General features: G+C 40.9%; 1 protein-coding gene across 1 annotated transcript in view; it reads right to left on the bottom strand.

Moving 5' to 3' along the window:
- Positions 1 to 24,138, bottom strand: part of LOC122400273 (tyrosine-protein kinase Drl-like) — a 90,951-nt gene that overhangs the window by 17,465 nt on the left and 49,348 nt on the right. The window contains exons 3-4 of the mRNA XM_043401643.1: positions 8,849 to 9,113; positions 1,477 to 1,651 (exon numbers count right to left, since the gene is read on the bottom strand). Of these exons, the coding sequence (XP_043257578.1) occupies positions 1,477 to 1,651; positions 8,849 to 9,113 (440 nt within the window). The remainder of the gene's footprint in view (positions 1 to 1,476; positions 1,652 to 8,848; positions 9,114 to 24,138) is intronic.

Here is a 24,138-nt window from a genome sequence, read left to right as displayed (position 1 = left end):
TCTCGTAACACACGAACGGGGCTCTCTTCGCCCCGAAATAATCGAGATTCCATCTGAAAATTTCCAACCACCATAAGTTCTAAACACGATTTTTCATTTCATTTTATTAAATTTTTTTCTAAGCAGTTTTAGATAGATTGATGGTTAAAAGTCTCATGGAATATAACGAAAGGTTATTAATAGACTGTAGAAATTTATGCAAAACCTGAAACATAGTTTGTTTATAATATTTTGCATATACGCTGCACAAACTTCCGCAGTCCAGGGACTGTTGAATATAAAGTAACGATAAGATCGCCGATGAAGAAGATACCAAGCTTTCGCGTAGAGTAAATTACATTGTATATATGTATGCAACGTCTACGTGATTATCGTAGCCGCTGATCTGGAACGATAAAATAAATAAAGTCTACAGGAAAATTTGTTTTCTCCGTCCAAGCAACATGGACGTTAACAGTGAAGCAACTAAATATAAATGATTATATTCGAAAGGTCTGGATTGTCAAGACGGTGGAGGGTTTAATGGGGTTTATTAGGAACTATAGTCGTCTATGGAGGTACTCGATCATTTTGGTTTATCGGTACAAATAGGGGAAGCATTTCGCGCGTTAAAGTTAGCCGGGGTTCGAGCGTACATCCGCAAAGAAGACAAGTGTTCTTGGTTCTCGCCGAGGGAGGAAGAAAAGGGGGGTGGACGAGGGAGGAGAGAATAGTGGTTTCCCTTCCAGCGGATCTTGCTTCTTAGGTTCTATCCCGGAGGAGTCCTCTTCAACGGGGGCGTGTAGCCGTGCAATAAAATGTCGGCTGCCGTGCCAAGCGACCGACGGATCACCGGGGCTTATTGAAAGGATATTTCATGCGGACGAGTTCCTATCCAGCTTATCCCTCCCCCTTCGCGAATACCCCGCGGGGGTGTAGAGAAATCTTCCTCCGCCCTTTTGTCTCTTCCCTTCGGTGAAACCGGGTCCGGCCTGTGGGTTCCTGACGGGGGATTCACGACGGTTGCCAACGCGTTTCCACGACTTTTCGCTCCGGTTGCTCGCGGGAATTGAGAACGCGACTGACGATACGTGAAAACACGTCAGCCGTGCCGAATCTTACGAGCCAGCGACCAACAAACGCCCAAAAACGACGCTTCACAGTCAAAAATCAGATTCATTCGAGTCTGATTCCCTTCATCCAGGGAGCATAATTTACGGTAAAACGTCGATTAATTATGAACAAATATTTATTATTACGAAGAACGATCGTTGAGATTCTTCTTCGTTTAGAAAATGTTTGAATCTCGGAATTTTCTTGGGTGAAAAATCTCTAGCTTTCCATCATGGTGGAAAGTTCGAACGATATTTCATGGAGAGAATCGAGGCTTCACTGTACGTGAAAATAAAACTTTTTGACTGCTACTCGAGTTCGATGTAATAAATTAATTGAATATGACCAAGAATTCTCAGGTAATACGTGGAAAATTACACTTACTGCGATTCCTGGATACGAGCCTTGCTGTTGCGAATATACAAGGCGCTCACGACGCTTCCGACGACTAATATTAAGGCGCACGCACACGTCGCGGCGACATAAAGCGCACCAGCGCCGTTTACCAGGGGTCCTGGCTCCAAACGAACCGAATCGTTCCTCGGAGGCGCTTCCACTCCTGAAAATAACAACAACTTGTAAGATATTTTAGATATTTTCCCTTTTTGTACGGAAAGCTGACTCGAACGTAACATATAAATATTAAATTTATTATCAATAAATTATGAATTGTATATTAATAAGTAATCTATCGATTCTATGAAATCATAGATATTTATATATTATCAAACTCTAGATATATATTTGTAATTAACTATAGATATTAAATTAATAAATTTATATAGTTATTATAATATACTTATTTTAACTAAATTATTATTAACAAACGATTAACTAATAAAATGAACAACTTCTAAATGCATACTTCACGCGAAACACACACACATAGTCAGCAATGCCTTTAATCGAAACTCTCACATAATGTAACTGCACTCATTCATTACAAACCTAAAGGTTGCTTACAAACTATAATTATTAAAACGCAGCAATTAGCATGGAATTAATCGCGAGTTCCGAACGCAACGTCGAAAAATAGATACGAGTAATAGAATTGTCGACGATACGATGCAACGATGAGTTAAAATTGGAAACGTAGTGCCTGTTTTATGAAACACTGCGCGTATAAAGTCGTAAATCACGAATCGTCTGTCAGACGTTGCGCCCGAAAGTTTAATCCGTGCCATAAAAAATGTATTTTCGTAAATTCAAGATATCGTGCCATAGTTTCGTAACACGGACAAAGGTAATACGTTCGAGCAGGTATATCGTTAAAATTCTGGCGTTCGAGCGTGACTCTGACAGCGTAATAACAGAGAAATGCGACGATTAACATAGATTCGTGCACGATTTAATGAGCGGACTTCTGCGTCACCGTGAAATAATTGCATTACATCCACAAAGCGTGTTTCAGCCGCATTAAGCTATCGACAATCCATTTTGTCGATTGAACCGTTTCCCCGCTGGGTGCCGCGAACGCGCATGACAGCCTATTTTCATCGAGAAACCGTTGACACGCTGATCCATCGGTCGTTTATACCAGCCACCAGCGCAACAATTTATCGCACTACGAACGTTCCACCGACTTACGCCCGATGGTCAATTTCATTAATTCACTCGCGCGAAATACAGAAAACGATCCTTGGATCGGAAAATATTACACAGAATTGAGAATATTCCAGCGTAGTCCGCCAATAATTCTTATAGTTTCGAAGTACGTGAAATTTGGGCATAATTGCAAGATCAAGAATTGCAGGGATAATTTTCATTCTATTCTTCCCTCCTTCTACGACACACATACTTTAACCCTCTGCACTCCTATGTCGAATGTGACTCGACATTTTTTCAAGTCCAAACACCAAAGAGATATACACTTAAAAATGACAAAATACAATATTTTTTTAAATTTCAAATAAAACACTTAAAAGCATTGGGAGCAGCTGGTAACAAGATTTAAATATACTTCGGAGTGCAAAGGGTTAATAAAAAAGAGAAAACCTCAAGCTTAGCGTGTAACTGTTAACATTTTTCCCCTTATACGATACGTTAGCTTTAATTTAACCAGAAAATTGTCCCTTCATCTCCCTTCCAACGGAGTTCTACGATTTTCACGCTCGTTTCTATTATTGCACACGCTATCGAGTCAGCGACATCGACCAATCTTGAGAATGCGTGGGCAGAGGGAGAAGCAAGGCGGAGGATTGTTGGAAGAGAGGAAATCCCTTTGAGCCAGACCTTCTGGCCTGCTCGGTCCACCGCGAACGACGGTAGGTCTTCCGCGATGCACAGCCACCCCTGGAAGCTAGTCGGATTTCTTTTCACGTTCGTTTGCGCTTTCCGCCCTAGATCACTCTTTGGCCCGTTCTTCCCTCGCGTCCGCGGCACGCTGCGCGCTAAACAAAACCGGGAATTTTTCCATTCGCCGTTCGACCACGCGATGCAGATTTCGTCGAACGAAACACGCTGGATGATTCGTGCCCCGCAATCGCGTTTCCTTCGCGGACGAGGACTCCGTCTTCCGAGCAACCGTTCTCCTCTTTTTTCGCGGATCGTATTGGAAATTGAAATCCCTTTACGCTACGTTGGTTCGTTTCCTCCTGCCTTTGAACTCGTGCCCTCCATTCCGCCCCGTCCTTTCCCTTCCCACCGCAAGAACAATATGACGAGCCCTAATAGATTGTACAGCAACTTCGTTCCGCCTTTGAAGACATTTCTGTTCCTCGAAGTTTTTTTTTCACCGCGGTCCGGATAACGAACGATTCCAGTCTCTTCACTGTCGTCGAGACTCTACTTCAGACTCTCAAAATGGTCGACGGAATATTACCAAAGAGTCAGAAATAGATTGAAGGAATATTTCGATCCACGACATTGTCAAACTGTGTCTGAACGAAGCAACAGGCCTTTCAGGGCCCTGCCGGGATAAATAACTCGAGCCAGACGGAAAAGTCTGCTACGTCCGCGAAGTAGTTACACCAGGAAGCAGTCGCTAAAGCGCGACGAGATGCTGGCCAAGGAACACAAGGTGGGGGGAGAGGGGGAAGTTAAATAAATCGTACAAGCTGCCCTTGGTGTTCCCAACTTCTCGGAGGAATCTTTGCTTCTTCGTTCGCGGGGAGACATCTTGTTAAAATGTTCTCCGTTACGCGGTACGCGATGCTCGCCGAACCAAAGTTTTTAAGTAACTTCAGTTTCCGGCCCCCAAACTTTTCCATAAAGCTCTGTTTTGTTTCGCCCCTCCCGTGTCTCTAGCGTGTGATCGAATCGTTCATAGATTCTCTCATCCGTTAATCGTCTACTTAAGTAGGAACGAATATGGTTGCCTACTTGAATGTGTTTCGAGTTGAACCTTAAGCAAACCGCTAAATAGGTGTTGCAACATACATTTCCCTGCTCTGATAGCTTTAGAACCGTGGTTACTGTTCGTGGTGGGATTAATATTGCAATATATTGACAAGCAATGTGTGCTTACGCTACATTATCGAAGAATTAAATACAAAATTTTTGAACGAATAATTTTCGTTCTATTTTTCTCAAGTTCCATGGCGTATTGGCGTCAATTTAAACAGAAAAAACGGTCTCTTTGTCTCGCTTTGATTTAAAAAATTTGCACGGATAATATTTGGTGCATTATCGAAGAATTAAATAGCAGTTTTAATTTAAAAATAAAATATTTGCACGAATAATTTTCATTCTATTTTTCTCAGGTTCCATGGCGTATTGGCGTTAATTTAAACAGAAAAAACGGTATCTTTGTCTCGCTTTGATCGATTTAAAAAATTTGCACGGATAATATTCGCTGGACAGGCGTAAATAAGCGATCCTTTTCGCGTGCTCGGCCACAAATTGACACGAGAAAACTGGATCGCCGTGTAACCGATGCCCGGGCGCTTGTAATGAAACCGCGGTGCTTGATTTTTAATTATAAACGCCCGCGGGGGGGAAAGTTAACGGCGCGGCGGGACAAAGGAATCAATTTGCTCGCGTTACTCGAGCACGGCCAAAGGATCGATTAAACTTCGTCGACGCAGCCGGGGACGGGTAACTTGCGAGTTTAAGAACAAGCGCGAAGTCGAGAAGCCCACGCTGAAGGCAAGAGAGAAGAGGGTGTGTATCTCGGTTAAATCCCGGCAGGCGATGCTATCCGACACTATCAAACAAACCTTAACCGAGATTTACGGAGGTCCAGAATTAAGTCCCTCCGGGATTAACGGAATGACCCTCCACGAGCCGCGTTGCACGAGTCGCGGCGGGGGCTCTGCCCTTTCGAAACAAATTTTATCAAAACCCAGCACGCACAAATCGAGCCGTTTCCCGCGAGGTCGAGAAAATATTATCAATTCCGCGCGATTAATAATCATTTAGCGGGAGAATTTCACTTGGGGAAATGATATCGTTGATTTGGTACTGTAAAAGAGTATATTGGATCGTTTGAAACTTTCTAGATGGTCTTAAAAAAAGTTATTGATGATAAATGTAAGAGGAAAGTACTGTAGGTTGGTGAGAAGTTGGCTAGTGAGAGGAATGCGGGTCTGATTGGTGCCTGGACCCCCACTCTAGGGTTTGGCAGTCCTACCGCGCGTTGTTATTGGCCGAGACGTCGAAAGTGAAAGGGAATAGGCGGAGCAAGTGTAGTATTCTAACCTCTGATGTCCCGCTGGTCAACTTCTCGCGTACGAACAGTATCTTTTATGAAATAGTACGCGTCAAATACACTTGGAAAACAGAATCATTTATTGAAGTCGTTGCTTTTTCCAAACAGCTTTATCGCCGAGGAAAGAGTCTGAGTAAATGAAGTTGGAAAATGGTCGCGGGAGCATCCAGGACGTGGACTGGCCTCTTTGGCATTTCCTGTGATTCCCCGGACGCGAAGACCGAACAATGCCCGGCATTCAAATCGTTCACGGGCGCTAATATTTCTCTTTTCATCCGCCACTTTTCCCTCGAATATTTGCCCCCGGTCGACCGCCGGTGAAGCGTGTACGGGCGGAATACGAGCACTCGAGGAGCCGTGCGCTGGATTCGATTATTTTCGAGTGGTCTCCGGGGCGATTTCGGATTTCTGCAGGGCCCTCTCGAGGACCAAAGAATCCGCGACGGGGGGGAGGGGACGGTAGCCGGCAACGGGTCAAGAAGAAAGCAAATCCCGCCGAAAAAGGACCTTCGTACGCTGGTACTCGTCGTCGACGGGGTCTTCCCTCGGAGACGATTACTTATTTTCCTCCCTTTACTACACCCACCGTTCTCCCCTCTCATCTTCTACTCCACTTTTCTATGCGGTCGATCCTCTTGATCTCGGACGGTGAGATCTTTTCCTCTCTTCTCTTTCATTAAATACACCCGACTCCCGACGAGATTCAATTTTATTCGGCGGATTGCTTTTCGTTGTAACGTCGACTGTGCCGGTAACTGGATCCGGATCAGCGTCTGTCAACTCCCTGCTTCTTGCTTCCTACTTCCTGCTTCTTACTTCTTACTTCTTACTTCTTACTTCTTACTTCTTACTGTTTCTCGTTTACTCCCTTCTCTCCGCGATCTATTTTCTTACTCGTTCGTGCTGACCCTCCTCTTACAGGCTGCCTGTAAACACGTACAATCTCTGCCGACAGCAAACTTCAACTCCATCCACCTGTCTGGGCGAAACATTGCTACCGTATCACGATGTTCTTGTCGATTTCCGGATGGGGACGGGGATGTTCCTTCAACGGAGTATCCAAACGTCGTATCGTATCGCGTTTTTCTCGAAACGACCATAAATTACATAGTAGTTTCAATTTAGAAAAAGATTTTTTTAATTTGGCGCACGGATAATATTCTCTCTGCTTTTTCCTCGTTCCATAGCATACTGGCATTAATTTAAACAGAAATAGTCCTAGTTTGGCGTACAACTGCAAGGTAAAAAATTGAATTTTCATACCGAGAGACATCCATCGAAGACGCATCGTCGAAGTTCCGCGTGTCGAATGAACTTGTTCCAAGATATACTCGCGAAAGCTCTCCCGGTGTCTCCGTGAACCTGACGTTTCATGAGCTTCGTCTGAACGTTTCTTGTACGTGTCAAAAGTTTGCAAAATTTAGCAAACTACTTACGGAAGAACTTACGAGCATTTTCCTTTGACAGTCTCCGGGAATTATACGCTTCGGAACGACGGAAACTTCGCTGGATTAACGAGCTGCCGGTTTTGATAAATATTCCAAAAGCTTCGACTTTTTCCATATTTAGCAGACAGCTTTTTTTTGAAACTTAATAAACTATGCAATGCTACGAATTAGAGGGACGCAAATTTAATTCTTGCTACTGTATTCTGTTAAGTATCCTGCAAACTTAGCTGTTTTTTAGCCTTCGTGAATATAACAGTTTACAAAAGTGATAACTAGACTGCGGATCTTCATGCAAATTCATATTTTTATTAATAAAATTAATGAAATTGGAGCTTTGTAGAGGGTTGTCTCAACCCATAGATATAATAATTCGTATCTTACTTTAAATATTTCTTATATTTTTGCATATTAAATGCATTCTGTAGTTTTTTGAGTATTAAAATTTCCCATAAATGCATAAACAGCAAATTTTGAAGATAATTGTTTAAGAAAACGATATACACGAGTACACGTTACAATATTAGTATCTAAATAAAATTTCCATTCGCCTAGCGCTCGATTCCCACGGATTGAGAATTCTCCATCAATAATTCCGCGGAAATAAACTTCTCGACGAGACAGAGACAGAGTTATTGGATTATCCAAACAGCGATCTGCCATAATACGTAATTGGATTCAAATCATCGATAGGAGGACATTACTTTTACCTAGAGCGGATTAATAAACCAGCAGGACGAAAATTCCCAACCGAAAACCACTTTATGACGAGCGATGTAATCGAACGTAATTTGTTGGTCGGTCGTCCCGACCGAACTTTAATCACTCGATTTCCACAAATACATTATCGAGGACATTTTTGTCCCGGGGAAAATTATGCTGTTGCCGGACGGCGGACGGCACAAAGGGCCATAAATCGCGCATAGAACTCGAAAGGGACGCGCGGGACGAGCGCTTCTCTCTGTTTTAATCGCGAATACGTCGAAATCGCGTCGCGCCACCGTAACGAAGGCATTCAACGATCCCGGGCGAACGTGCTAATTAAATTCGCGATTACGTAAACCAAGTAATTATCGACGCGACGTTGGAATACTTGTGTGTTGGGGAACGCGTCGACGCGCTGTTTGCCAGCGGATTTTTCGCGACGCGTCGTTAATGCGTGCGCAAAAGTACAAACGATCGCGGAAAACAATTCCCCCGCGATATTATTCCGCGCAAATGGCTCTTTTTACCGTTGCTCGTCGGCGGATATTGACACAGACCCCGGCAGTCATGAGAATCGGAACACCTGAATATCCTCCTGCAGGATTTAACGGGATGGATCGAAAATAATCATTTCGCTTTCAAACACAATTTTTTTTTAAATCTTTTGGTTATAGACAAACCCATATTTTTAGTAACACATTTATTTTTAGTAATCGAATCAGTGAAATTAGAGTTTCTCAACCCTCAAATATGATAATTTGTATCTTACGTATTTCTTATGAAAGTTAAAAAACTGTAAGAAACTTTCAACTACCCCTTCTATAATTCTTTCTATGAACCTTGTTATGTGTAGAAATATTCTGAAAGGTGAACGGAATTTTTGGAGCAACCTCAGTTTGGATTTTACGAATGATCAAAGAGACGATAGAGTGGAAAGTATGGAGTCTGCTCCGCTCACCTCTGAAGCAAATTTTGTTCCTCTTGAAAACTAAAATGGTGTCGTTGTATCTGGTTCCTGGCGGGGCAGTGACGTTCAACCTCAAAGCTAGAGGAATTTCGGCGCTGACGAGACCCGAGCAGGGTAATCTGATCCTGAAGACTTGTAACGTGACTGGTACTTCGCCTCTGGCCGACACGTTCACTTTGGGAGGAAGCAGCGCCATCATTCCGGCGCCACCCGGTACACCCACCACGTCGTAATCCAGCTCCATCGAGTACGACAACTGTAAACAAATAAAACAAAAATAATAAATTATCAGGAATTTTATTTATACGCTCGTGAATTGTTCGAGGAGCCGTCGAATGTTTTCGATCGACTTTCCAGGCGCGGAAGAAATATTTTAATTCAGCGTATATTACAGATAATAATAATAATAATCGAATGCACCAATAAACAGGAACGCAGGTTCGACGGTTCGCGAACGTAATGTATCAGATAGGAAGCATTTTATGCATTTCTTACTCGCATTAAGCAAAGTATTCACGTGAGGTGACCGATAACCAACATGCAATAAAAATACTTTGAAAAGCATAACCCTCTGGGCATACCGACACGGAAAGTTAAACGTGGCTCCTTTCGAGTAGAATGTGATTAGAAACATGCGACATTTCACGTTGGATCTTCTAACTATTTCGTAAAAAATCTTAATTCCTATACAAGCCTTGTCACTTATACTAAAATCGTTTATATACAGAAATTTAATATACAGTTTTAACAATTTTATATGTAAAACTAACTGTAAAGATGTTCACTGTGATATTTCAAGTAATGTGTATTAAAAGAAACATATTTCTGATTATGAAAGTTGTACAAGTATCACAATCGATACGCGACTGGAATAATCAGCATCCATAAATAAAACCGTATCAATTTTCACCGAGTAATAGCTATCTCTATAGTGTGCTCGCGTTCGTCAAACGTCCACGCACGTAATAAAAATATCTCGACACGGGCTCGTGCATTAAAACATTATGGAAACCCTCTCAAGTTGCATATTATTACACGCATGCAACATTTTAGACCGAATGCACGCGTACAAAGTGTTCCAATTATAAAAATCTATAGCTACTCTTTAATAACTGTTTTTAAAATGAAAGCAAAGAAAAAGTTTCGTAAAATAAATCAATTTATTATTAACAGTACGTTATTTATAGTAAAAAAAAATTTATTATAATGTATAGTATATATAGTATATATCAAATTTATAGTAGTAAAAAAATTTATAGTTAAAAAATTATTTATAGTACGTTACAGTTGGTAGCTTGTATTTTTAAAACTACCAACGGTATCAGGTTTTTCATATTTATGTCTCCGTCGAGTTTATCAACATTTATTATCGTTAATAAAGATACAAATTTAATTATATTTTGAAAGTTGATAAAAAACCCCCGATCGAAACTTCGAGACGACTATTCGGACTTTCGAAGTAAACAAATTACGGATGTAAAAAGTTGTTAAAAAGTTCTTTGCAACCGGCCAAGAGGAATATCTGTTCTTGCAACGGCAGTGCTTTTGTTTCTTAAAAACGTTATCCAGGAACTTTTATTTGCCTGTTCCCCCCGTCCGTAACTTATTAAACAAGAACTTTTATTAAAAAAATTTCGTTTCAACGTTACCTATTGAAAAAGTTCCCGCGACTCACACCGCCCTCTGCTATTTCTTCGTTAACGCCACTGTTCATCGAAAGCAAAAAGATTTCGCGTCCACGGAGGATCAACGAGCGTTATTATTCACGGTGTTTTAATTAATAATCTTCCCTAATTAACGTACGGGGACGAACAAACCGCGCGATCGATAATAACCGGCGGAACGAAAATCCAAACTGCCGGAAAATCAAACGCTGTCCCGCGAAAATTTTCAACCCTCGTATCAACCCTGCCACGTTCAACGTCCTTTTCCGTCTCGCAAATTCTAACCCGAACTCTGGCCTCGTGCCAGGATCGCGTAACGTTTAGTCTCCTTCAACCATCGCTGATACAAGCAATTCCACTATCTGCAGGTGGTGGATTTCACAAACAGTGGCCCCTCCACCCTTTCCCTACGGTTCTGTGTAACCTTCCCCGGGCGAAGGGAAACGGGGGCGATGGCAACGACTAGTGTGTTTAGGCACGCCACAAGTTTTACGAGGTGGCATAAATAATGTGGTTAGTGCTTCGTGATGCAATGTCAACGGAGGCGATTCCCACCCCTCCGGGGCCCCTCAAGAGCCACCGGTAATCGTCGTAATCGTCGCGGCGGGGGGTCGAGATGGCGTGACACCTGCCTATCGCGCTCGTTCGCCTGAAACTTTGCCGATTCTTTCTTTTTTCACTGCCTTGAATTAATACATTGCCCCCTGATACGCGCGGGCAGCTCCTTCGAAACCACCGCCAGTTTCAAAGTGTCTCAGGGAATATATAAATTATAGGATAGCAATTGAAATATATTAATAATGCATTACTAAATATTCAGTGGAAACTGTTATTTCCATTGTAATTCACTTGATAGGGGTTGGTGAATGATTTTTGAGAATTTAACCCTTAAGCGAACTCTCAATCTCAACACAATTATTTTACTTAATGTTGATTTCTAAAGTACTTGAAAAACAGTGAATTAATGGAGGATTACATATATTTTCAAATAATTATATTAGTTTAAACTTCCAGAGCCCCAATAATCCACTTAAGGGTTAATAATTACATCGAGTAAGAGAGAAATATATTATTGGTTCTTATCTTTGATAAATTAAAGAATGCATAAAATTAATTCAAGATATTTACAATTGCTTCGATTGGAAAATTTCCAACTTTTAATTTTCGATGTGCTTTAAGTCGATCGTAAGTGTAAGCTGTCTTGTTCGATTCTGTATCGTTTCAATGGTTTTCCCGACGCCCTTGCGTTTATAATTATTACGAGGGTAGCGATGACACGACGTCAACCCCTTCCCTCTGTATCCTCGTTAAAGGGTGGTAAGTTGTTTTCAGCGCCCTATCTAGCAATTGACTTAAGTACTCTGAAAAGAGATCTCATTCCAAAAACGAGGTTCTTAATCCTACGAGAATTTTATTCCACAATAGGGGAGGATTCGTTCCAACAAGTTAGTCAAACTATTCTCTATTTCTATACAGTTTTCATAAACACATGAAACGTACAAGTGTTCCAACCCAGACCTAATAATTATTCATTTATTTATTATTTTTTATTTTCATAAGCGCAAAAAACGTTCAAGCGTTCCAATTTCCTGCACCCTCGAGCCACCGGAACTAATAAACTGCATTTTCCAAATCTTTACAATTTTTTCTCCAGCCCAGACTTAATAATTATTCATTCATAATGGAAGATCCATTCCAACAAGAATTATTTTCTATTTTCATACATTCCACTGCATTTTCCAAATCTTTACAATTGTCTTACGCTAAAATAAAACATTTCTCCATTATTATTCTCTCCTATCGGATACAGTTCTTCGAATCCTATTTCTCGGTTTCTCGTCCGCTTGATTTATGCATCCAGCGATCCAAAGTCCCCAATTACTTTGCCAATTGTGCGCGCTTATCCAACGAGACCCAGAGCCGGTTAATTTAGCAAATGTCTCGGCAGACTTTCGTCGAGTCAGAGTTTCGACTCGTCCGTTTCCCCCCGACAACGAGCGTCCCGGTTTGCCTGTAAGCGTTTCCTTAATATCCACTTCCGGATTCACCGCGACGGCGTAAAAATGTTTGCCCTCGGAGCGTCTGATTACCGTTTCCGATCCTCCCGGTGCCACGCAGATTCCTCGTAGCAGCCATCCAGAACGCGTGAACCGCTTTCCAGCCACGCGAGGCTTCGCCCCGTGTATACGCCATTGTGTGCAGAACAAACTTCCATTCGACGAGAGTCCGTACACCGGTGGGCATTGTTGTCGACGACGAGGAGGAAGCCACGTAGCAGAATCTACGACAACGCCAGGAAAACGCCTGTACATTTTGAGGCGTGCAGGCGTCTCTATTTATTCCGAAACCGTGTCGCGACAATCCTTCGCCACTGTCATTGCACAATGGCGCGGAATGCGTTCCTATCGCCAGAAAAATAGACGAGCTACTCCACAGAAAGAACGTTCGAGTTAGCCCTCTGTATTTAAAAATATCTACAAACCTCTTACAACTTATACAATTGCAAAGGAGCAAGGAGACCAGAAAATAATCGAAATTTTTATCAGGGAATTCAATCTGCATCGATTTCAAACGAAGAATATTTGCATTAAAAGAGAATTTTATTATCCGGAAACTATCAATTTGATGGGTTTAACACGTTTACTGCCAAAACTAGACCAAACCCCTAAAATTAAATTTTGTTTTCAGACAATTGGAAACTAGCATACCCATCATTTGTCATGGAATTAATTTTCACAGACTCGTTAAAATTCAAGGGCCCCACCTAGCTTTATTTTCTTTTACATCTAATCTAGAGAATTAATTATTTTGACTCCTCAAAAGGGTGACATGGCAGTCAATGTGTTACCAATCGATGTAAATCTACGATCGAGTAAACTAGTATTAGAACAAAAGTATCGCGATATGTTCATTCGTGTTAATTTTGTGTTGCATCACCGTTGATAAATTTCCCCGGATGCGAGGCTGTCGGTTATTGCTCGTGTCCTTTGGGCTATTCCGACGAGCGTAGCACGTTGGGTGATTTCTATTGGTGCGTTTACGCGCCCGGGCGATGAAAAGTGGTGCAACCATGCAAAAACTGCGACGATAAACGCGGAATGAAGTGTGGAGAAAACGGTTACAGATGACTGCTGTTTTGGTGATTAATCGTCGGGGGGGTGGGTTTACGGGCTTGTGTTTAAATGTTTCCAGTCGAACGCGCATAATCTGTTCGAAACCTGCTGCCGTCTGAGCACAGTCGCGTACCTTCATTTGATTGGGGGTAAAATTGCCCAAAATAGCGGAAACGACCATTTTTGTTTTCGTTCACGAGGAACTATCGAACCGTGATACGCTCGTTCGTTTCTTCGAAAAATAACGTTGTTGCTCCGGATAATGTTTTATGCAGGTTGTATCAGCCCGGTGCTGCGATTTTATAGTGCAAAAAATATAAGTTTGTTCAAGTTGAATATTCATTTTGGTACCAGTGGTTCGTCGGGAGAAAAATCACACGTTTATTTAAAGTTGAGTTTCGATAGGTTCTGGCCCTCTTCGAACGAAATAAAAGTATCGAGCGTATTCAATTTCAGAAAATAACGACACGAAAATGTTGATATTTCAGAATCCGATACCAGGGGGCTGAAAAAAGAAACGAGAAAACAATTTCGATGCCCGGAGGTTATAAAATTAGATAATAATATATATAATATATAAATGTACAGATACAATGGATCGAAATAATGTAAAAAGTCTAAAAAATCTGAAGGGAACGCCATTTTATTTCTTTCGATGTTCCAAACCCAGAGAAAACATTCTGAAGACGTAATAAATTCGTATAAAAATTTGAAATCTGTGTGTTTGTGATTTCCTTATAAATCCTGCAATTTTTAACCAATCTGGATGAAATTTCGCGTAGTTGTTGTTCATGTTTCAATGGAAAGTATAGGCAACTCAATTTATGGAAATAATTTGTTAATCAACGATTCGTGTAAAAATTTGAAATCTGTGTGTTTGTGATTTCCTTACAAGTCCTGCAATTTTTATCCAATCTGGATGAAATTTCGCGCAGTTGTTGTTCATGTTTCAATGGAAAGTATAGGCAACTCAATTTATGGAAATAATTTGTTAATCAACGATAAACGAATTAATATTCATTGAATAAGATAGAAAGTGGAATCGATTCTCAAACAGCGTCGTTGGATCGTCGAGAAAGAGCGAAATGGAGGGCCTCGCGTCTCGTTGTTTCCCGTCTACCGATGCAATTACGGAATACCACTGTTCCTCTATCGCGTCTGACTCTCGAGAAGAAAAAGTTGCGCGTTTACGCTCTCGGTTTGACTTCTTTCTACCGCCCCCTTCTTATTCTTGGTCCGGATGGCCCGTGAAGTTGCCCGTCGCGGCACGGAGATTAAATTGAAAGTCTTTGACAGACACTACGCGGGGAGAGAGAGAGATAGAGAGTTGGAGAACGTCGGGAATTCACAGATCGGACTTTGCCCCGGTACCTCGAGCGTAGCCATCAAAGTACCAAGCACCCCAAAGCGGGAATTTCGATTTGAAACCGATTCTTTCGATCGCTCGTCGACCGAAAGGACCAAAGAAATAAGAGAATTTATAATTGTTCGCAATATTTTCTTCAATGTATCCTATTTGGCCTTTGATTAACCTTACAATACGCTCGTCGTCAAGACTTATACATTAACCCTTAAGTGGACTCTCAATCTCAAGGGAATTATTTTGCTTAATGTTGATTTTTACCAAATTCAGTAAATGGAAATCAACTTTTCTTTAAATCATTTAAAAGATAGTGAACTAACAGAGGATTACATGAATTTTCAAATAATTACATCGACATTAAACTTAACTCCACTCATTAACTCCACTTAAGGGTTAAAATCGACACATTTTTACATTTTGGCGAAACATTGGTAAAAAATCTGTTCTTTATTACAATCATCTCTCTCACGAACTAAATATAGTGTACATTAAAAAAATTATTTGGAAGGTTCTGTTTAAAATTGATCCTGTATAATTTTAATAATTTTAGTTGTGATTTCCTTTAAAATTACAAAGTCCACAAAATCGAACCGAGTCATCCGGCTGAAAACTCTCTCTCAATTTTCGACATTTTTTAGTAGCTACTAGATAATAGAGAAAGGCAGTTGATTAATTCATCGCATCGTTGGAAGTGGCATTATGCCGCCAGTGCGTAAATGTTATCCGACTCCGGGAGGGATAAAAGCGGAACGAGAGAGGATGGGGGGTGAAAGGGAAGGGGGGAGGATCTCTTTTGCAGTTCCTTCCGTTTATGTCTGCGTATAAGACCGTTAAGGGCTAAATGTTTTATTGAAATATTTCAGCCAGCTTAAGCACGCTCGCGTGCGTCCGAAAAACCGTTCGCAACGACGACGTAACGACCAAGACGACGCCATAAACGAGAAACCCCCTCGTGCGCACGCGAACCACGTTCCAAACACAGATCAATTTCGATTTTCGAACTAAAAAAAAATACAATCTAACACAGCCAAACGCAATATGAAAATAAAGGCAATTTTCAAGAATTTTTTGGCCATAACTATGAAACCTTTTCTGATAAATGTTCAATGTTTTCCGAAAGTGCATTTCTTGGACTGCTTCTTGTAAAAATTTCGTGAAGAAATATTAATTATTATAGCCATAATAGGAACCAGTGTGAGAGGCCTCCAAAAATTTGTTAGAAAGTCTGCCTGTGGTCCAATTTTGATATCGAGGACCTTCATTATTTGCAATGATTCTGAATATATGATAGCCATCGTTAAATTGCATTACAGCTAAATAAATTGGACCAGTTTAGTCGTGTATCGGTACATTTCATTCACATCACTTATTCGGACTAAATACTCTTGATTCACATAGTTATTTCGATCAAAACATTCCCGATTCATATGAAATATTTACCACAGTATGAATAATAAAAAAGTGTCAAATAAAAGTAACTAAAGTCTATGTCTACTAAATCTTCTGTAACTTTGTCATGTTTGCGAATTTTACTTTAACATTTTGGTCATTTTTAAACCCCCTAAGCATTAAAAAATTTCGATTTTTTCAATCCGTCGTAGTGATTTCCTCCCTTAAAACCCAAGCGTAATGCAATCGATCACTGTTTCGAATGTAAAAGGATGTCCTGGACGACGCGTGGCGCGCGACACGATTTAACGAGCGGTTTTCGAGGCTTTAATTATTAGCTCGACTGTACTTGGCGGAGTCCTCCTGGTTTATGCAAGCGCGACACAAGGCTAGAAAGAAGGAGAGAACGCGTAGAGGGGCGAGAGAGACGGTAGAAGGGCTGTTTGCACCCCCGGTGTTAACGCAATATGCTCGACTCTGGAGGAGATGGAAACGTTTATACGCGAGGTCTCTGGTTGCCTCTGTCTGCATGCACTTTGACTAAGCGGCCGGTCACGTTCCTACGTATTCCCTTTGTTCCTCTTTCCCTCCCTCCCCCCATCCCCCCCCCTCCTCCCTGTACCGTCCGCCGTGTCTTCCTCAATCTCGTCTTTTGACTCTGGATCCGTGTGCAATCTCTAGGCCTCTGTTTATCGTTACCCCAATTCCACGGTTACTCAGGCCCCCACCTAATTATACAGGACGTTCAAAGAACGCTCGCCAATGCTATTTCGAGGGGCATATTGCACGCCGGGAGGAGATCCAGACGACAGTGGCCAGACGCCTGATACTCAAAGCCACTTCCAGCCAAGCCACGACGCCACGGATTAAGATTAATCACCTACCGCCTGTCTACATAATTTCACTCAATTTTTCTACCCGTTTACATGACATTTTTAAACAAAAATTCAAAGATTTTGTATAACACGAAGAAGCAAATTCGAAACACATTATTGTCATTCTAATTACACTTCTAGTAGAATGAGACACAGATTCTTATAGCTAATTTACAGAATACCTACAAGAGCAAGATACAATTTTAGCATGTGTGTGATAAAAAAATTAAACTCTCGAATTTATCTATGGAATATAAAATTTCACACACACCATGTATCCATGCTTTAAAATGTACCGAATAAAATTAACCAGCTAAAGAGTAATATACACAATTATAAAAAAATAATTTTGTAAAGAATCAGAGAAAATTGAACCATTTTAAAAGCGACAAGTTTCGAGTTCAAGTTTGGGGGTAACATACACAATTAAAAAGAAATAATTTTGTAAAGAATCAGAGAAAATTGAACCATTTTAGAAGCGACAAGTTTGGAGTTCAAGTTTGAGGATCGTTTAAGTTATTAAAATGCTTGAATAAAAATGAGATTCATCGATCGAGGTGCAATCGAGGATCCCTTGGAGACAGTCTGTGGACTATCGAGTCCCTCGCAGGCACGGAGACACGGCAGATCCAATTCGCGATAGCAATAAAGTGTCAACCTTACCGTCAGCCCCGTTGGACCGTTTCAAATCCACGTGTCTGGTGTGGCTGAAAACTTTCGCCCCCCCTCCCACCCACCCCTTGCATTGTCCTAGCAGGGGTCTCCGTGTCCCTTGGAAAACTGTCAGGACGATGAGGCGACCATCGGACCGGAAGACGATAATATGCACGAAAGGAAACCGCGTCGAGACGATCGAACTCGCGACAGCCTTTCCACGCAGGAACGATTAGACTGTTAATTAAGTTGTTTTCATGACACTTTCTAAATCTAAACGTTACTGGAATAAGTTATTTTAATTTTAAAAATAATAAAACGCGAGAACCAAAGACGAGAAGTGATATTTGATAATTTTTTGAAAGCATGAGGGTTTGATGAATCTTTTTACCACTTTCCACATATATTATTTAATATTTCAAGATACAAATATGTTTTTTTCGTTACGTTTCATCGACTGGGGATGAAATAATAAATTGTTATTCCATAACTGCAGTCTAGCATTTTTTTTCTTCGATATAGAATAAAAAATCGAACGACATTTTGTTCATAATAATACAAACTAAAATCCTCCTTAAAGAATGCAAAATTTTCGAAGATACACGGCTCTGAACACAGAGTTTTATTATATAATTTACAAGAAATATATTCTTTTTCATACGTTGGATGTATATTTGCAGTCCAACTGTTTGCTCAGCGTCGTTAAAATTTCGCCTCGAAGGGGGACACAATGGAGAAAAAGGTCGACGATAACTGTTCTAATAAAAGTAAAACCACGAATTCTTAGTTCGCTTGGTCGACGGGGTGAAAGCTCCGAGGGTAACTCGCGACGAGAAGAATATCGTTGGTGTTTATTCTTTTCACCCCCCACCTGTTTCTCGTCTCATTTGTTTTTCAGACCTTCGAACCCTTCGTCGATTCGCATCTATCTTTTCGCTCCATTGTGCGCACGCCTTGTCTTCTAGTCGCCGTCGCGGTGAAAATAAAGAAGCGAACGATATCGTCGGCCTTAATGGAAATCTGAACCGCAAAGAGAAATTTATTTCCTCGACGGTGGTCAGGGATCGACGGATCGTCGATCGCTTGCTTTTTGTCGCGGAAACGGATACAGCGATTCGTTCGTTCGTTAACGAGAACTGGAGTATTTCTAAATAAATGTTGCGTTAAAAATAATTCCCCATATATTAGTGCAATCTAAAAAATAGTGTTTAAAAAGATATTACTTTTGCATTATGATTTGACGATTGTAACGATATTATTATAGACTCCAATTGGTTCGTGTTAACACTGAGAGAATAAATAAAATTTCTAGATAGAAATTACTATCGAAACAGTGAAATTATTACACCTCGAACAGAGGGAATATTGCACGAGAATTGAAAATATATCGTACGAGTATGGTAAAATGTTTAGCGAGTACCGGTAGTTTGAAAGATAAACGACGGTCAGGAAACGCCAGAATCACGTCGAGGTCTGAATATATGAGAATAAATATTATTCGCGAAAGAGGCAGCAGCCCGGGGTCCACGGAAATTCGCGTAGAATTTAATAATACAAAACCGTGGCCGCAATCCGGCGTCTCCGACTGGTTTAAACGACCGTACATACGCGAGAGAACCAATTTGCTTTTGTAAAAAAAAAACCATAAATGGTTGAAGCGGTACAACGTCGGAAAAATTGGACGCGATGGAGCTCGTATAAAATGCAATATTGAATAAAATATTCTTCTTATTCTTATCGTGGACGCTTCGTCCCTCGTAAATAGAAGCCCACAATTTCGTTTTAGCGCCGTCAAAGTGTAAAATGTCTCCCTGATGCTCTTAAGGATGCTGTAGCGTGGACTAAGTGGCCATTTCGTGGAAAAAACCGCGTAAAAAGAAGAATTTTGCTTTCACAAAGGGTCGATGAACGCATCGATCGAAAATTGAAATCGAAGACAAGGAACATAAAAGAAAATATAAAATTCCGTGACTCTAACGTTGTCTTTGAGTCTCGTTGGTCGAAATTGAAAGGGCGTAATTTTATTACGAGAAAATCCGGTTAATCGACGCCCGTAGCGCCGTAACATCGCGCGGGTTAACGACGGTTCGCCCCTTAATGCGAAAACATTGCGTCCCTTTGGCGCTACAAAGTGGACGGACCTCGGGGTCATCGGTAGAAGTCACGTAAAGGATTGCAGAAACTCGGGAACGAGTCTCGTTTAGAAGTTCGCCGCGACGTAGACGCTCGTAATTCTCGAAAATGGCGGTTTCTGTAACTTTTTGATCTCCGGCCCGGAAGGAACGTAACTTCCAAGGATTAAAGGTGAGCTTGTAACGCGTTTCGATTATTACCAAACGTGTCGAACGATCGAAGTTTGCGTTAAGGATGTTATAGATACCAAATTGTGCAATAAGTCAGTTTAGAAGAATATTAACCCTCTGTGGGTCTTAAATATAAATGGCAAGGCATGTACTTTGATATTTTACTTTGATATTCATAAAACAAATCTATTCTTTTTCGTGGCCATTCCTTAAATAAATTCTTTGGAATTAAATAGACGTATATTTCATCTTGTGAAAAGACTAAAATTATTTGGCAAAATGTCGATATATTATTTAGGTATTGTTGATTTTTATGTGGAGCTCGATGACGTGCCACTTCTTTTCTCAGTGACCTTGGAGGGTGGTATATTTTGTGTAGAGGCTCGGTAGGACCGTTTATCGTCGCATTCGTAACGCAGGAGTTCGAAATTACCGAAGTCCTGATGAAGGACGCCCGAGGGGGTGGTGTACGATGGGTGGGGGGATGGTCGAGGGTACGTAGGGCAATTTTCGCGTAATTCGACGGGGCGTGATCGTCATAGCAACTCCCGATACCCCCGTACACCCTCTTTGAAACCCGGAGCCTGTTCAAACAAGCCTCAAACTCCATACTGGGGTCGTATCCACCATCAGCCCCTCCCTGTTTCACTCTCTTACTCGCGTTATCTTCCGAGTCTCTTTTCCCGTTCCGGCTGAATTCTCTGTCTACCCCCCCCCTCCACTGTTATTTGTCAGATTCATTTCCCATAACGATTCCCCCTCCCGCCACGGATCCACCAACGACCGCTCGAACGTGGAAATTGCAATAACTATTCGCGTTTCCTTTGACAACCACTCGATACACTCGACGATCCTGAAATTATTTTTTTAATCATTTTTCCGTGCACCTGTACTTTCGAGTCCTCTTCGAACTTTCAGATTCGATGTGCAATGGTTGAAATTATTTCGAGCATCCCTTAACTTATGTCTCTGTGTCTTTTTATTCTTTTTCTGTGCGAGGGCATTATAAAGTTTATTATTTAAATCTCCAGAGAGAATTGCAATAACTATTCGCGTTTCCTTTGGCAACCACTCGATAGACTCGACGATCCTGAAATTATTTTGAGCATCCCTTAATATATGTCTCTGTGTCTTTTTATTTTTTTTTTCTGTGTGGGGGCATTATAAAGTTTATTATTTAAATGTGCAGAAAAATGCATAATCTATGAATCGTCTTACAACTAATGTAGAATAGCAGCTAGTACGTATTGTTAATCATTGTCGTTCACGTAATATCTCGAAAGATGAAAATCCATTCCGCGTTGAGAAAAATCTCGCCCCGTGTTTCGTTCACTGACCCTCTTAACTATTTTTAACCGCGTAAACGTAGATAGTAATTTCAGCGGTATAATGAATCCAGGACGACCGATTTGCATATATTTTCAGTCCATTCTAGTTATACGGACGTCGGAATTTACGACCCACAGTTATTTCCATAACTAAGCCCTTTGTATAATGCAGGAATTCCCCTCGCCTCGCTACTAATTCGTATCATATTATACTTAACCGCTCGAAAATTATGAGGATCAGATACATCGCTGAATCTCTATCTCTCAACGTTTAATGGATCCTTTACAATCGCCTCGATCGTTTCAAATTCTATCATTGCCCGTTCAACGTTCTTATAACTGCTAGAGCCGATCGAGAGTCGGGAAAGTACTTGGACAAAGCTCATTATTGAAAAGAAATCCACTTGGAAACGCGAAACATCTATAAAACGAAATGATCCCCGAACGAATAGAAGTTCGACCAATAAATTGTTACGCGTTGACCTCGTTAATTGTCCGCTATTGGGAAAACAATTTCGCTCATCTCTGGCCCCTCTTTGCGTAGATTTCGAGCGATCGACCCCGGAATCTAGCCTCGAATCGTTTCTTTCCGTGTATTCATTTTTTCTCTCCTTTTTTTCCACATCGTTTATAGCTCCAGCTGCACTCGTTCGTCGCTGATCACTTAAAACCGGCGATCGATTCTTTCGGTGCTCCGTGTGCAGACAACCATCGACGTGCTCGAGAATTAAACATCGACTGCTGGTTTCATAATTACCGTATTTCTGTTCCTCCCACCCCCCTCCGCGGAACTTTCTTCCCCCCTTCGATTTTAATTAACCAACTTACCCATCCGTGGTCTGTACTGCGAATTGAAATTCCTCGCGAGAAGAAACTACTCCGCTCCGGCCACTCCTCCCGACGTTAACCTGTTCTTTCGCATCAGCGTAAATTATTGAAAAAAATTCCCCGCGAAACTTCGCCGCGAGTGCCGAGGAAACGGAAAGAAAAGATATCAGCCATCGAGGGAAACTTCTTCGAGGGGGTTTTTGTCTCTGTTCTTTTGTTCGTGGCTCCGGGGTCAATTGCTTCTCTAGGTCTAGACTCCTAGACCTTTGTGCTTTGGGAACTTGGCTCTATTCAAACTCGTGTATATCAAAAATTGTGTGATACTTTCGAAGATATTTAAAACTGTATCTATCATTGGACTGTTTCAGAAAATATTGTGCATTTAAATTAGCAAAAACCAGGTGTACAATTGATGTTTCATGCAATATGGCTTTCTTCTGTGAGATATTTTAGATAAACGTTTTGCAATAACTTTCAGAAAATATTGTGCATTTAAATTAGCAAAAACCAGGTGTACAATAGATGTTTCATGCAATATGGTTTTCTTCTATGAGATATTTTCGATAAACATGCTTTGATTCTAGGAGCAATAAAATGGAATCGTTTTGTGGATAAATTGTAAATTTGTATAATTTGATATAGAGATAATTTGCTAGAATTTTATGAGTGAATTTTAGAATTATATACGTTTTATTAATTTCAAAAGTTAATAAGACGTTTCTACCATTAGCATACGCTCTCCTCCAACTATGGTTCAGAGTTGGCTAGCACGTTCGATTATGCACAGTATAATCCCCTTTCTAGAGACCCAGCTAGGGTTTATGGAAAGTAGATTATGCTATGCCTAATCAGACCTGTTAGCCAATTCCTCATCTCTTGCATAGTTCAATATAATCTTCAAACAGCTATATAAAAGAAACTTTTGCTATTAATAATTAATTTAAACTAAAATATATCTCGTGCCTTGACATACAAAAAAAAATCGAAAATTTTTCTATAGTTTATCTGTAAATCTAAAGCAATTCTCGCGTTATCGTGTGAAATTTCGTGTTTAATCCCAGTCGAACAAAAACTGATTTGCAAAATGTCACGTGCAATACGTCTAATTATAACTTCGCGAGCAACCAGTCCCTTTTTGCGAGGAATAATTTCAATAACCCTGTTCTGGACAGGCTGTGATAATATTGAAAACGAACAATGAACCTGATTTTCGACATTAGGCTCCTCGTTGGCTCGATCGATTCCAAAAAGTTTAAATTTCTCACAGTCAAGTAGAGTTTATATTTTCACAATGAAAAAGATCACGAATGCTGCTCGATTAGAAGTACACTTGATTTGCAACTAAGCAACTGTTTCACTTTAACGTTGAACATTATTTGATGCAATTTAACTGGGTTGATGGGAGTGTTTTTGCAGATTTATTATCTGACAATGATAGAAACGGAATAAATATATATTTGTAAATAATAAAATGCTCGAACAGTCCCGATCGTAGCGTGAGACGATGGGTTCGCGTGTTTGTGAATTTACTGCGAGAATCCAAAACGTAAGAGACAGTGGTTGGACGTCAGCCAACAGAAGATGCTTAGAGTTTGATAGGACACGAAGGGTGTAGCGTTTTACGACCTCCTGGTACTACGCCAAACTGATACAAGGAAAACGCTATAGCAAGCAAATGAACCAATTCAGCGATACACTGAAAATAAAACTATCGACTGGATAAGGTAGTCGACGCGTTATTCGATTGCGTGGCAGGACTATGCA

The sequence above is a fragment of the Colletes gigas genome, unplaced genomic scaffold (assembly GCF_013123115.1).
Source record: "Colletes gigas isolate AHSC1104 unplaced genomic scaffold, ASM1312311v1 Colletes_gigas_Sc00002, whole genome shotgun sequence".
Taxonomy (NCBI): Eukaryota; Metazoa; Arthropoda; class Insecta; order Hymenoptera; family Colletidae; genus Colletes; species Colletes gigas.
This window is presented reverse-complemented; position numbering and strand designations above follow the sequence as displayed.